Source organism: Cicer arietinum, chromosome 6 (assembly GCF_000331145.2).
Source record: "Cicer arietinum cultivar CDC Frontier isolate Library 1 chromosome 6, Cicar.CDCFrontier_v2.0, whole genome shotgun sequence".
Classification (NCBI taxonomy): domain Eukaryota; kingdom Viridiplantae; phylum Streptophyta; class Magnoliopsida; order Fabales; family Fabaceae; genus Cicer; species Cicer arietinum.
In genome coordinates, this window is record NC_021165.2 from 46,365,834 (window position 1) to 46,382,050 (window position 16,217).

Sequence of the window (16,217 nt, forward strand, 5' to 3'; positions counted from 1 at the left end):
GAACAATTTCTTATCTCTGAGGATCTGCAACACTATCTTGAGGTGTAATTCATGTTCTTCAAAATTTCGAGAATAAATGAGGATATCATCAATAAAGATTACTACAAACTTATCCAAATAAGGTCTGAAGATGCGGTTCATATAATCCATGAATACGGCTGGGGCATTGGTTACACCAAATGGCATAACTAAAAATTCATAGTGTCCATACCGTGTTCTAAAAGCTGTTTTTTGAACATCTTCAGACTTTATTCGAATTTGATGGTATCCTGATCTAAGGTCGATCTTTGAAAAGACGGTGGCTCCTCCAAGTTGGTCTAACAAGTCATCTATCCTAGGGATAGGGTACTTGTTCTTGATGGTTACTTTGTTGAGTTGCCTATAATCTATGCAAAGTCTCATTCCTCCATCTTTCTTCTTAACTAACAAAACTGGAGCACCCCATGAAGAGACACTCGGCCTTACAAAACCCTTAGTTAAGAGATCTTCTAATTGAGATTTTAGTTCTTTTAACTCTAGAGGTGACATCCTTTAAGGAGTAATGGAAATTGGATTAGCACTAGGGACTAGGTCTATGGAGAACTCTATCTCCCTCTCTGGAGGTAGGCATACTACATCTTCTGGGAAGACTTCTAAAAATTCATTCACAACTGGAATTGTAGCGACATCAAGTTTAGGTCCGGAATCTGAAGATGATGTTAGTAGAAAACCTTGACCCCCACTACATAGGCATTGTAAGAGGTTAGACACACTAGGAAGTAGAATGGAATCAGTTTCATTTCTACTTAATATAGCAGGACAAAAATACAAAATCTTTTCTTCACAATCTACAAGTACACGATTAGTTGAAAGCCAAACCATTCCTAAGATGGCATCCATTCCGTTCAAAGGTAGACAAAACAAATCAATTGGATAGACTCTATCAGATACAATGAGATGACAACTCTTACAAACATAAGAGGTTTCGACACTACTCTCAGCCGTTGTAGAGACAACCATGGGAAGTGTAATTTCAGTTAATTTGAGACCTAAGCGTAAAACACACTTAGTGGATATAAAGGAATGAGAAGCACCTGTGTCAAACAATACTTTTAAAGGTTCATTATTTAGAAAACACTCACTGGCAATCAAGTCGTTGTTTCCCTTAGCCTTCTTAGCATTAAGAGTGTAGACTCTTATAGTGGGTGGGCCATTTGAGTTGGCTAGCCCTTTCATCTTCCTTTGTGGACAATCTTGACTCATGTGTCTCGGTATCTTGCACCAAAAGCATACGTTCTTTGTAACACCCCGTTTTTCAAAGCGTGGGTATATTTTTTTTTTTCAAAAGTAATTAAAATAAAACAGAGAATTAAATCAGGAAATGCCTTTGGATAAATAATTGAGTCATTATAATTTACGAGCAGCGGAAAAGTTTCTCCAATTACAAATCCAAAACATTTACACAACATCAAATGGTACATGGAACCCATCCAAAGATGATGTCAAACTGATAATATTAGTAAAAGTACAGTTTTCCAAACTAAAAATACTCCCAACCAAAAAGAAGGACCCCTAGTCCCTATACACCATCCTAATCTGATCATCCTGCCAAAAAGCTATACACCCTGAGTAATCTCCACGCGCCCCGTGAGATCCTCCTAACGTAACTGCAGTCAAGCGTTCCCATCTCCATTCCCGTCCGTAGGGTACGAACCGGTAGGACCGTCCTGACTCTCATCTGAGGGCAAAGCCCAGATTTCCACAATAATTGTAAAGGGTCACCAACCAGAAAATAACAGTTAACACATAACAATTAAGTTTTTAAATGCCCAAAATAACTTTTCAACTAAGCATGCACCTTAACAGGATTTTCCATATGCTAAAAGTTCATATAATGCTTGCCAATTAACAATGAACTCAAAATGAAGTTCTCCAACCATCAAGTAATACATAACTGACCAAAGCATTGATAAATCAATTGAGCAATCGATTATCTAACTCAAAATAAGGACTTTTGCTGAGCCAATCGATTGCCAAATCGATTTGGTCAGTTCTGCTGAGTTTTTGCATGACCAAATCGATTTCTAAGTCGATTTTGTCAGTTCTGATGAGTCCCTGTGTTGCCAAATCGATTTCCAAATCGATTTCGGCAGTTTTGCTGAGTTCCTGCCTCTCTGCCAATCGATTTCCAAATCGATTTCTTAAAAGATTTTGAAAGATATATTTATACAATCGATTGGCAAATCGATTAGGTCAAAATGGTGAACTTCCTGCAACTCATCCAATCGATTGGGAAATCGATTTCCCTGATCGTTTTTCCAAAAATTCATGCATTAACTCAAGTCATTCCTAATCAAGTTCACAACCTAACACTTAGCAATTCCTACACGATTACCACGGCAATTGGGATCTCGATAACCATCATACTTACACACAACAATCAACACATAACACTTAGCATTTTCAACGCAATTACCACAACGACTCAAATTCAAATCACTTAATCATAAAACTCAAATCAACCACGACTCGCGTGCCAAGCACCCTAATGCAATGCGTATATGCCAAAATGCATGGACTCGGAATTCCAAACCAAAACCCTCCTCGAAGGGCCGTAAATCATAATTGTACCGCCTATCGCAGGCCAAAGTACCAATTACCGAGGTGCCACCTATCACGGGTCAGCACGATTTACTAAAATGCGTAAATCATAAACGTACCACCTATCACGGGTCAGTACAGTTTACCGAGGTGTCACCTATCACGGGTCAACACGATTTACTAAAAGAAAAAGCGGAAATCGTAAATGTACCACCTATCACAGGTCAGTACAGTTTACCGAGGTGTCACCTATCACGGGTCAACACGATTTACTAAAAGAAAAAGCGGGAATCGTAAACGTACCGCCTATCACAGACCAGTACTGTTTACCTAGGTGCCACCTATCACGGGTCAGCACAATTCACCAAAAACGTAAATCGTAAACGTACCACCTATCACGGGTCAGTACAGTTACCATGGTGTCACCTATCACGGGTCAACACGATTTACCAAAAAGTAAATCGTAAACGTACCACCTATCACGGGTCAGTACAGTTACCATGGTGTCACCTATCACGGGTCAACACGATTTACTAAAAGAAAAAGCGGAAATCGTAAATGTACCACCTATCACGGGTCAGTACAGTTACCATGGTGTCACCTATCACGGGTCAACACAATTTACCAAAAACGTAAATCGTAAACGTACCACCTATCACGGGTCAGCACAGTTTACCAAGGTGTCACCTATCACGGGTCGACACAATTTACCAAATGAAATGCATGAGCATACACAGACTCCATTCACAACAATCGTTAAGCAAATGCAGATATTAAAAGATTCCCCATTTTTAATACCCATTTAACTTAAACGACTTTCAAACAACATTAATTAAATAAGTCATTAAGAGATTCCCCGTTCTTAATACCGATTTAACTTAATGATTTTCAAAACAAAACGTTAAGCAAACAGTCATATTAAGAGATTCCCCATTCTTAATACTCATTTACCGAAACGATTTTCAAAAACGATAGTTAAGTAACCGAGACATTAAGAGATTCCCCATTCTCAACGCCCAGTTAACTTAAACATTTTCCTCAAATACACATTAAGTAAACCGAGGTATTAAAAGATTCCCCATTTTTAATACTCGTTTAACTCTAATGGTTTTCAAATTCCACAGAAACAAATTCAAACATACTTTCACATTCAAACCATAATTCACAACAACCACACCAATTAACAAACATCAAGTTTCATTTACCCATAATCATACACAATGACATTCAAATTCATTTACCACGAAACATTCATCACTATAAACAAAACCTAACTCTAAGGTTTTTACCCATAACGCACTAGTTTGGTTTTTCCCCAAATCGATACATTTAACCCTAACAAATTCCTTCCCACACAACTACAGATAAGTCCCTAATGCAAGCTAGAAGTTTGGAAGGAGCCCTTACCTCAACGTTAGCTTTAACGCGCGTTTCCGGTACCACGAGTAATTCCGGTAAAATCTCCGCTCGCAACGCCGCTTCCAAATTAGTTCACTAGCACCGTAGCATGGTGGTGAGCAACTTTCCCTTCTATCTCTTCGAGAAATGAGGTTTGGATCTAGGAGAAACGGAGGGGTTTGTGTTTGGATCTCAAAACCGTTTTTCTTCGTTTTCGAATCAAAGAGGAAGAGTGGAGTTGCGAAAACCTTGATCTAACTCTCACCCAACCTTGGGTCACTAGCTTTGAAGAAAAGGAAGCGTCGAAAACGAAAAATGGGAGGAGGAGGAAAATTGGTCTCACGGTTAACAGAGGAAGAAGACGAGGGATTTTGTTTTCCTTCCTTTTTCCTTTCTTCTATTCTCTTTCCTTTCTATTTCCTTTCCTTTCTTTTCTATTTCCTTTCCTTTCTTTTCTATTTCCTTTCCTTTCTTTTCTATTTCCTTTCCTTTCTTTTCTATTTCCTTTCCTTTCTTTTCTATTTCCTTTCCTTTCTTTTCTATTTCCTTTCCTTTCTTTTCTATTTCCTTTCCTTTCTTTTCTATTTCCTTTCCTTTCTTTTCTATTTCCTTTCCTTTCTTTTCTATTTCCTTTCCTTTCTTTTCTATTTCCTTTCCTTTCTTTTCTATTTCCTTTCCTTTCTTTTCTATTTCCTTTCCTTTCTTTTCTATTTCCTTTCCTTTCTTTTCTATTTCCTTTCCTTTCTTTTCTATTTCCTTTCCTTTCTTTTCTATTTCCTTTCCTTTCTTTTCTATTTCCTTTCCTTTCTTTTCTATTTCCTTTCCTTTCTTTTCTATTTCCTTTCCTTTCTTTTCTATTTCCTTTCCTTTCTTTTCTATTTCCTTTCCTTTCTTTTCTATTTCCTTTTCCTTTCCCCTCAATCAAACATATATACATAAATATATATAATAAATATAACTTAACAAATATCTCAAATCTAGATATTTGTTAAATTACCATTTCACCCGTAACGCATTAAATTCTACGTAAAGGATTCACCGCAGTTAATTTCAATTTATTTATCGACGAGAATTCTTAATTGGCATCAAAATATCTTTTTTGATTATAAAACTCCAAAATATTATTAACTTTGGCTTAAAAGCCTCCGAGCCAAAATCCAAAATACACCAAAAATACATAAATGGTACTTTAAAATTATGGGTCTTACATTCTTACCGTACAAGCATTCTCCTAGATGTGATCTTCCACACTTAGGACATTCCCTTAGCCCCCTCGCTTGAGGTACAACTGAGTTTTGGGGTTGTTTTCCTTTATTAGGGGACGTCTTAACCTTCAATTGTTGATTACTCTTTGGCGCATCCCTCCTTTATTGCCACTTGAGTTGTCTGTTCTCCTTTAAACTTCGTAGACTTTCTTCTACAATGTAACTTTTATGAACCAAAGTGGCATAAGAAGTTATCTCTAGTTGGGCCAAATTACTTTTAATCTCTTGATTCAAACCCCACTCGAACTGATTTACCTTCCATCGATCATTTGGGGCGTACTCTGCTTGGGCACAAAACCTTGCTAGTTCCTCGAACTTTGCCACATAATCAGCAACTGACATGTCTCCTTGTTGAAGGTGTGTAAATTCAAATTCCTTTTGTTTTATTATACTCATGGGAATATATTTATCTGGAAACACAGTACAAAAATTCTCCCAGTTCATCGGTGTACCCGCACTTTATCATGTATGCCTTTGCACCCTTCCATCAGTTCTCAGCTTCTCCTTGTAGCATATGAGTAGCAAAAGCTACTTTATCTTCTTCCGTACATCGCACCACAAGAAAAAATTTAGTCATTTCATCCAACCATGATTGAGCTTCCAATGGCACCGGGCTCCTTAGGAAAGCTGGGGGTTTCAACTTGTGAAAGTCATAAAATAATATGTTTGAGGCCTCTGGTGGAGGTGGTGGCGGTGGATGAGCAGGCTCGACTGATTGCGCAAGATAATTCATTATGCTAGTCGTAACAACTTGTTGTTGTTGCATCATAAGTTGTTGTTGTTGCATCATTTGTTCCCAACGTTCATCATTATTCTGCCCTCTACGAGGCCTACCTGGCGGTCTTGGATTTGGTTCCATATTGTTCTGCATATCAAACACAAATATTAAGTTGATCAGACTTAATATTTCATGAATTGATAATTAGAAAGTATATAGTCTCAAAACAAGAACAACAACTAATTTTAACTACCCATAGTACGGTCGGTTCGACCGGCTCTGATACCAAAAATGTAATACCATAAGTTAATTGTCTAGAATAAAACTTAATCATTAACATAATTCGACAAAAGAAATGATTAATACAATCCCGACACAAAGTCATGAAAATGTATTCATACACATATTAATCCTTCAAAGAAAAACATAGAAATATGGAGTACATAACACATCCATGGTTCAAAATAATTCCCCATAAATTATAAGCAAACTATAGTGTAAATTGATACACGTCATTTCTTCAACATGTGATCTAAGCCTTTTTACCTGTAACACATTTGAATAAAGTTGATTGAGATTACATCTCAGTGGGTCCCAATAAATGAAATTAAATCAATTAGCATCCTAATTTGGGACTATATTTATTTCCTGAGTTTCTCTTCAATGTAAAGTTTTGACTCTTTCTAAATATTCAAGTCATTAGACATGAGTAATCTAACGACTTAAACTCTACCTAACAAGCATGTCATAAAGACTACATTAGTTTTACTAATGCCCTCTTCTTGTTAGTAACTTTATTTTGGTAAGATTGGACATAATTACGTCTGTAAGTGGTGCCCCACTTACCCTCGCTTACCGCTCGCTTCCGTTGTATATAGGCGGAGAATTCATCTAGCTAGGATGAATCATATACTTCTCATTTTAATCAAATATATAGGAATTATATATAACAATCCATACACATATACGCACAAATATAACATCATCTATTAATACATATATTAAAGACTACCATACACTCAACCTTGAAAATTATTATGATAACGTAAGCTATTAAGTCAATTATATCATACAAATCACACAATGTAAAATAAAATTCCAGAAAAATGTTTAAGGTGCATTTTTCCCAAAACAGTCCCAAATGTATGTTATAAAAACTCAAAATTGAGTTTAACTTTAGAGTCAACTGACAGAAACTTACAAATATCAGAATTGAGTGAATGAGTACTCTTTGGAAAGCTTATGATGTCTACTTTATAGATAAAATTTTATTTTATTTTTATTTAGTCTCAATTCTTGCAGTTTATTAAAATAAAACACAATGACAGAAAACAAAACAGAAACAGCAACTCTGGTCCAGCTTGTAACCCATTTTTCAACTTCAATACTCAATCAATCATCATGAGTTTAGTACTCAATTTGAAGGTAATAGAGTCTAGTTTCCAGAAAACTAAAAATCATTCAAAACGGATGTCTATTGAAAAAGTTATGACCAAAACATCACACATATGTCATGCCAAATTCAAGTTAATAACATTCCTTCTATCGCACTAATTTCCTAACAATTCTTTACAACAATAATGCTACAAATCATGAGTAAATCAGTAATGAGCACATCAAAAACAGCAGTAAAAATTTTAATTTACTCAATTCTACACTAATCTATTTCAAAATCCCTAAATCTAACCAAGAATAAAATAAAAATCATTTTTCTTCGTTTCAAACTCTTAAACCCCAAATCCCTAGCCTATGGAACACATTATTTAATACATGCATGAATGAGAGATAGGAAAATGGAACCCATCTTTTCTTGGGTTGTCAATGTTTTTGGTTGTTTTCTCTCTTCTTCTTTTCTCCTTCTCTTCTTCTTTCTCTCACTCTTTCTTCTTCTCTATCTCACCATTTTTTTCTCTCCCTTTCTTTTATGTTTTCCCGTTCTCTTCTCCCCTTCCTTTTTTTTCTTTTTCCTTTGTTTTAATTTGTTTTACTTATTTTACTTTACTACTTTTCCCCCTTTCTATTATTATTATTATTATTATTATTATTATTATTATTATTATTATTATTATTATTTACTAACATGTAAAACATTTAAATTACTACAAATTATTTATGCTAAACAGGGATGTTACACCCCTCTTGACGAAAGCATGCACCAAGAAACCAAAGTTCATTTTTTTGTTCAAAAGCATATGACCTAACAGTATGATCATTAAAATAAATGTACTAACTTTGAACTATATCAAGTCAAGACATAGGATTAATCATGAAAATACAAAATATACAAAAAGAAGTACCTTTCATGTTTAAATTGATGTTTGTCGATCATTTTGCCAAAGCTAGTCTCCTCTAAATATCATAATGTTATAACAATAAAGAAATCAAAACAAAAAACTACAAAATTTGCATTGCAAACAATGAATGTCTGCCCTCATAAAAAATATATGTCAGCAATATAAGTTGTATGAGTTTGCATAAGTAAGAATTAAAATCTTTGTTAAGATTTTGTGTTCTTGAAGCCTCAAACTTTGACAAATAATCCCTGTAAATTGTTTCTGGCTAACTATCCTAAAATCATGGATGATCACTAAAATTTCAAAAGCATATAACCTAACAGTATGATCATTAAAATAAATGTACTAACTTTGAACTATATCAAGTCAAGACATAGGATTAATCATAAAAACACAAAATATACAAAAAGAAGTACCGTTTAAATTGATGTTTGTCTATAACAATAAAGAAATCAAAACAAAAAACTACAAAATTTGCATTGCAAACAATGAATGTCTGCCCTCATAAAAAATATATGTGAGCAATATAAGTTGTATGAGTTTGCATAAGTAAAAATTAAAATCTTTGTTAAGATTTTGTGTTCTTGAATCCCCAAACTTTGACAAGTAATCCCTGTAAATTGTTTCTGGCTAACTATCCTAAAATCATGGATGATCACTAACATTTCAGCAAGCACAAAGAAAAGTGTCAAGAATTAGAATAAAATTATATTTATTGAAACTTAAATATATTGGTAATACATAGATATATTTATACTAGATTACTAAACAATCAAATCCTATAAATACTCATATATAACTAAATCTCTACTAGTATTTATATATAAGTGAATCCTTACATATATAACTAAATCTCTACTAGTACTCCTATATAACCGAATCCCTACTAGTACTCATATAACTGAATCCCTATACTTGAGAGATATTAAATAGAAACATATTTTGACAAAAAAGTATGACATAATATAAGCCATAAAGATAGAGTAGTAGAAAAAAGAGAAATATGAGTTGCAAAAAATAAAAAGAGAGACATATGAAGTAGCATATTTAATTTTTGTTTTATTTATCCATACAAGCCAATGCATTGTGTTCCATATAAGCCTTTTGAAGCAGATGAATAACCATTTTATTTATTTATTGAATCTTTCATACCAAGAATAAATGTGAGCACTTAATTGCTGCAACCATGTTCCATGATGCTATTGCCACTTCGTATAGAATCCATGGTAATCATCACTCCCCTAACATCATACACTGCAATGAAAAGAAGCAAGGACCAAAGCACATAGGAAAATAGAAATTACAAAATTAGATCGATAGTTGAAGCAAATTTGACAGTTTTCTTTGCTCCTTTTTATAAAAATATAATTCCCAATCCATGGTACTTGCTCCTTGAGCAAGCTTAACCTTCATGTTTATGTAAATGAACTGATGATCATGAGCTGTAATAAAAAGTAGCAGTGACTTGGGAAGCAATCAACACAAATATAAGGGGATAATCACACTAAGATCATCATATTAACACAATTACATCTATTTCCTCTTATTCTGGCCTCTTATTTGTATTTGCAAAAGAAATAGTATTAAATACATACATTGAGTTACAAAGACATGTAATTACTTGAACAATATGTGATATGATACTTGAAAGAAAAAAATAAAGAATGTCATGGTAATTTCTCAAATAACAATCAGTGTAATTACCACTAATTACATCAAACAAAGGCTTCTCTAACTTTCAGGCGCAGTGTGTACTGGAAATAACTTTGTATAAAAGAACTGAAATCTTATCAAAAGAAACTTTGATTAAAATAAAGTGACATTTCCCAAAAATAAGCAAAACCACAAATGCACCTATTCGTGAGGTTCAACAATGTGGGCATCTAGATTACTCCTAATCTTTACTCATTTGAATTTGGTTTCATGTAATTCCGAAGGACATCTCAGTAGAAATCAGCAATGTTCCATTGAGTTGGAGATTTTTCCAACCCATTCTTATCAATAGCTTAAAGGAATAAATCGTAACATATTTTCACAAAGAGTGTCTATTGTCTAATGGAAAATTAAACATCTATGACATAGCAACTGTTAAAGGAAAAATGCATATTATAATTTAAGTAAAAGTGTATTATACCTCATTATTGTCCATTATTCGTTTTTCACCAGCTAAACAATCGTGGAGAGGTTTTCGAGATTTTAAAACAGGGACACACTGTAAGTCAGATATGAAGGTTTTGCTCTTGGAATCAGGAAGGTCCTAGGGAGAGGGATGACATTCACCGACAATCCAAGTGGTGAAGAAAGAAAATGAGGTGGTTGTGTTTTTCTTGCGACACAAATCCAAGATTACCGACAGCAACTTGGATAGTGTTCATCTTTATTAAATAATAAAGACACCACAACATCATCAAAGTATATATGCTTTAATTCACATAATTTCAACAACAAAAATATAAATAAACTAAGTGATTGTAAAATAAATTTGATCTTGAATTACGAACTCACATTTCAATCAAAGTAACTGAGGGCTTGAACTGATAAAATGTACCAGAGTTAAACACAAAAGCCAATTATTCCATTAGCAAACGGTTAGAGAAGGCGGAAACAATGGTAGTTAGTTATAGGGAATTATTTATTTTATTAGCGGTTACTGTTTTTATGATCTATCTATTTTATAGATAGATTATAAAATGTGCGTAAGTTTTGCCTTTATACGTGACCAATTAGTTGTTTTTTTATTTCTATTAATTTTAACTTTTATTTTGTATTCACGACCTCAAGGCAAACAACATTTTAATTACTTACCGCTTAAAACTATGGAGACCAACAATTAAAATAATCGGTGTAATATATATCTAAAATTAGATTTCTCACTGGAAATATTTTATTTTTATGGTTTTGTTATTCTTATTGACTAAGGAGTTAGTTTTATCTTTGTACGAAATCTAAGTGGAGTTAAAAAATCAACTAATATGTTCTCCATAAAATAATATATGTAATTAGGTACAATATATGTATTCAACTTTAAATTGATAATTTATTAACATCTAAGATTAACGATATTTTTTTTTCATTTCAATTAAGACAATGAATCAATCTATTCAAATTAAATGTTCTTTTTTTTTTAAAGCAAAGTATATAATTTTTCATATTTGAATCAAGTACACAAAAAATTAGACTTGTTGGGAGATGAGTGACTTCATATTTATTTTAAATTAAAACTTTTATTATTATATTTATTCCATCATTAAAATTATTTTAAAAAATTAATATTTATATTATATTACGCCACCATTTAAATAAACAAACTTCTCTGATGAAATGTGAAGTACTAACGTACAAAAGTTTCAACATGATTTATTGATTGTCTAATATCGCCAATTGATAAAAAAAAGTCTCTCAAGTTGATGCAATAATTCATCCTATTGTTGTTGTATTTTTTCTTGGTTAACTTCGTCAAGAATCAAAATTACTGCCACCATGAATGCGTAGTCAATGTTGGGATAAACTCTAACCGTCAGATTATCTTTTCCAAACGCAACGCTTTCAACAATTTCCTTCTTATGCATCTGTAAACCAATATAACGACCAAGTTGTATTAGCAGTTTAGAATTTAAATAAAAGAAGAAAAAAAAGAACGATACACTTTAACCGTAAAGTTATAGTGAACATAACTATATAGATTTAATCATCTCAACATCTAATTGTAACTTTTATTATCAAATAATTATTCAATCAAAGACTTATGTTTGTTATTAGTGTAATGTTTATATTGACGGTGTATGATTTGCATTTTTTTAAAAAGCAATTTTATTGTTAAAAACATATCATGAGTGAATTATCATATTGATAATTAAAATTATAGGAATTATGCAATTTTTTTATCCCAAATTTATGAAGTAACAAATTAATTAGACATTAAAATTAATCATCTTCAATTAATTTAGGTAGAAACCATTTCCACAACTTTAATATATTCAACTAATTAATTCAGCACAAGAGATGCTAAGCTAGTTGACAATTGTTTAGATGATGATAAGTTGGTTGACACTTTTTTAATTTAAAAGATTAATTTATTTATCATTTTATTGTTCATTCAATTGTGTTACAATATATCCAAGACAAAAATGATGATTCACCACAAAGATATATCAAAAATCTAAAATAGCAAAAAGAAAGGGTCACCTGAGCAACAATGTTGTGGGATTTGCCCGCATAAACAACACAAGATCGCTCGAACCAACTTCCTTTGACTTTAAAATCACAAATTTCTTCTTTGGTATTACTAGCTAAGAATACATCTAATTTGGTCTTTAGTTGAAACATGATTGATGATCGCTTTACACTAAATATCAAATCTTTTAGCTCTGTGCTTTCACCTCGAAATGCTTCCCATCGATCATGTCGAGTCTTTACCTATATGAATAAATTTTGGAATTTAGATATTTCTTTTTTGCTCTCTCCTTTTTTTTTTATGTTGTGAAAACTATAGGTACAAAAATAATGTTTACTCAATTTTACTTTTTGAATGTAAGTTCACCACAATTATTTTACTCATTCTTTAATAATTCAAGACATTTTATAGATATAAAATATTTATTATTAGACGTAGTTAAAATTACTATATAAAAAGTTACATTAATATTACTATATAAAAAGTGCATCATATTCTAATTAAAAAAACAATTATTCATATAATTATTTTGTTTTATTTCTCTATTTAATTATTTCTTTTTTTTTTTAACTATGATTCTTAACATCTATCGTCTTTTAAGTGGTTGTTAATCTCAGTCATCTTAATTCTTATAAAACTACATCATTTATCAATGAAAAAAAAACTATAATTTATTGTAGAAATTATAAGTTATATAGTTCAAATACATGAAATCATTCAAAACTTAATCAGAACAAAAAATTGAAGGAAAAGAAATAAATTGCTAATTCAATCTTTGAGATTTTAAAGGTTATAAATTTAGTTTGAAAATATTTTTTCAAAGATCTAATTTAAAGATAATTGGAATAATCTATAAAATTATTTAATGGAGACTGGTGTGATTAAAAATTAACCAAAAAGATATCAAAATTGACAGTACCATAAAAAAGATGACCTTTCGTTGTAGTGTCAAGACGACGGTTTTTCCGGCAGCGTCAAGTAAGAGACGGTGATCATAGAGGGAAATGAGAGAGGCCGCCTTAAGATTAAAAAAGATTTTGCCATTAATGTCTGTGACTGTGAAGTTATCAGTTAATGTCGTCACCTTTCTCACAATCACTAGGTCTACAAAATGTGGTATGCGATACTGAGGGCCAATGATATCGATACTGCTCTGGTGTCTCTTTTGCATGATTCTTGAAGGTAAGGGAGATATTGGTTAGTATGTGAAAGTGAAAGCTAGCGTTATACATATGGATACAATGCTAAAATTTATTATATATTTATATGATTATTTATTTGTTTGTGTTTGCTTGCGTGTTCACAAGGGTATATATGAAACGGTCAATGGCTGGCTTTGAAGAAAACAGATAATTGTTGAACGTTGAAAATCTTTTTAAATATATATATATATTTGTGGACGCGCGTTTTCAAATTATAAGATGTACGAAATATAACAAACAGGACATGCATGTATCTATTATTCATGAATTGTGATTTTTTAGTGATAAAAAATACCTTATTAAAATTTTACCATAATAAAATTTGATAAAAGAAAAAAAAATGTGTGGTTTGGACTAGACAAAAAATAACTAATGAAATAGAAGTTGGAATGTCCAATCTATTTTAGAAAAATCCTGTTGAATATAAGAGGGAACTAATTCCACCAAAGAAAGTCATCTATTCCAAAAATTTCATTGACAAAACAATCAACATGAGGAATCCCTTCTCTAAAGATATGAGCCACTCTAAAATGTAATCCTTTAATGAAATGTGGAAAATTGAACCAATGATCCTAAGCATCCCAGGCACAAATTTGGAATTTAAGAAGGCTTGAATCATCAAAAGAGTCATGGACATACCTATGTTCTGGACAAAAGCACCTAAAAAACAACTAGAAAAGTCTCTAAAAATACATGCACTAAAGAATAGATTAAACCGCGGGAACCTCTTGAAGATCCATCAATGTTACACTTGATCCAATGCACATGAGTAGCTATCCAATTGACCAAGAGAAATTTGGGAGCCTTCGGAGCATGGCAGATAGCTTCGAAGGCTTTATTTATAGTAAATCTCAGAAATTAGAATACACAGTCCTTTGAAAAGGGCAATTGAGAGTAAAACATCTATTTTATTTTTTATGCATAAATAAGTGCAAAACTTATTCCTACATAAAAAAAATATACAACATGATATTAGTAATGACATAAATTACAAGGTGAAACAGGTGTTTCACCTGATAACTCCAATTGTTTTGAATAGTGTACAATAGGTTGACTGTAGATGAGATATTTAAAGAGTCTTTATTAAAACTGAGAGTCAATGTCATATTTGAGTTGCTAAAAGATATTATAAAAATGATTAACATCTTGAAAAGCGTGAGTACAAAGCCTGCAACAAAAGACCATTATAAATCTTTTCTTCATAAATTTATCATAAGTTGGGAGGACATTATGAATGAGTTTCTAAAGGGCTAAAGACTTAGTAGTGGGAGTTATTCACTACTACAAAAGAATTCATTAACGGTTGACATTTTGTGGTGGTTGTGTACAAAATCGTCTTCGCTTTCTTTTTGTAGCAGAAATTTAGGGTTTTTTCCATTGTAAAAGGGTAAATGAATTTTTTACAAAGATGCTTACTATATCAACAAAAGAGTCAACTCTAGCTTAAGCAAATGTCGATACTGTTAGGTTGAATGTCTTGTCTTGGATTCGAACCAGGGATCTCACAGTTGTGTGAATTAAGTATTTCGAGATTTTCCATAGCTTCTAAGATCTATATAATTGTATCAACAACAAAAATAAAACTTTGATAGTTATGTATTCAATATTTTGAAATTTATAAAACCATGATTTTTAGTTAAAACTTTTCACTTATTTCCTCTCTATCTCTCACCGGAGTCACCCTCACTCTTCCCTCTCTCTCTCTCTCTCATACAATCACTCTCACCCAAAATCACTCACAGGTTTCTCTTCTTTCCCTTTTCTCTTTTTCTCTTCGATTTATCCTTCTCATGCAACTGATTTTTTCACTTTATCACGCAAGTTCTCTATGTGACGAACTCTCCCCATGTTTCTCTTATTCCCCTGTTATCTTGTTCTCTTCAATTTTTGTCTTTTGAGTTAGGGTTTTCAATTCAAAAGGATTCTAATTGAATTTATGTTGTTCTACAAAATTAGAAACTAACAAAGTGAGCACCATGTTGTTATTTCTTTTACTAACTTCAATTCAACCAAAATTTAGACATGATTGTGTAACACCCCGAATTTTCTATTCAAAATATTACTTAAAAATACTTATGCCTTAGAAAAATTACGACAACTTTTATTTTATTTTTTTATTATTTAAGTAAGAATACCTAAACTACTATTCATTTAAAGAATTAGTAAATTTTAAACCCCAAAGTAATATACATAATAAGTATTACATATTTTTACTAAAATTCGTAGCAGATAAATAAAATTCCTTCAAAAGAAAAGAAACTTTTATGAGTTATTAGGACATCACACTTATCAAAGTGCAAATTGAATACTTTAGACTTTTACTTATATAGAACAATGCAGTCTCAATAAACTTGATTTAACTATAATTTCTTAATTTTTTCCAAACACTTAGTAATACTTGTATAGTTTTCATTAATTAAATAAGTAAAATACAACTTATAACTCTCATTCCCAATACAACCTAACAGAGCGGGGATTCTCCAAGGACTTATTAACCTGTAATATAACTGCAATTTCGCGAACGCAAGGTCAAATCAATCAAACACAAACAACGAAGGAGATGAGTTTTAAAATCATGTTAATAGT

At 32.1% G+C, this 16,217-nt stretch overlaps 3 protein-coding genes across 4 annotated transcripts; all 3 read right to left on the minus strand.

Moving 5' to 3' along the window:
• Positions 1-531: 531 nt before the first annotated feature.
• On the minus strand, positions 532-1,215 carry LOC101507059 (uncharacterized). The gene has a single exon (XM_004514844.1). It carries the CDS (start codon positions 1,213-1,215, stop codon positions 532-534), a length of 684 nt encoding a protein of 227 aa, XP_004514901.1.
• Positions 1,216-5,057: 3,842 nt separating this feature from the next.
• On the minus strand, positions 5,058-11,427 carry LOC113784499 (uncharacterized). The gene is made up of 3 exons (XM_027330700.2): positions 10,390-11,427; positions 9,408-9,509; positions 5,058-6,108 (listed from the first exon to the last, which is right to left on the minus strand). Exons 2-3 carry the CDS (start codon positions 9,441-9,443, stop codon positions 5,731-5,733), a joined length of 414 nt encoding a protein of 137 aa, XP_027186501.1. The 5' UTR covers positions 9,444-9,509; positions 10,390-11,427; the 3' UTR covers positions 5,058-5,730.
• Positions 11,428-11,592: 165 nt separating this feature from the next.
• LOC101503491 (protein LURP-one-related 15-like) lies at positions 11,593-13,676 on the minus strand. Of its 2 annotated transcripts, none has more exons than XM_004514835.4 (3): positions 13,364-13,676; positions 12,441-12,671; positions 11,593-11,824 (listed from the first exon to the last, which is right to left on the minus strand). In XM_004514835.4, the coding sequence occupies exons 1-3, from the start codon at positions 13,598-13,600 to the stop codon at positions 11,678-11,680; spliced, it is 615 nt and encodes a 204-aa protein (XP_004514892.1). In that variant the 5' UTR covers positions 13,601-13,676; the 3' UTR covers positions 11,593-11,677. The 2 variants fall into 2 exon arrangements, with proteins under 2 accessions (XP_004514892.1, XP_004514891.1); XM_004514834.4 differs by having other exon boundaries at positions 13,349-13,676.
• Positions 13,677-16,217: the final 2,541 nt, after the last annotated feature.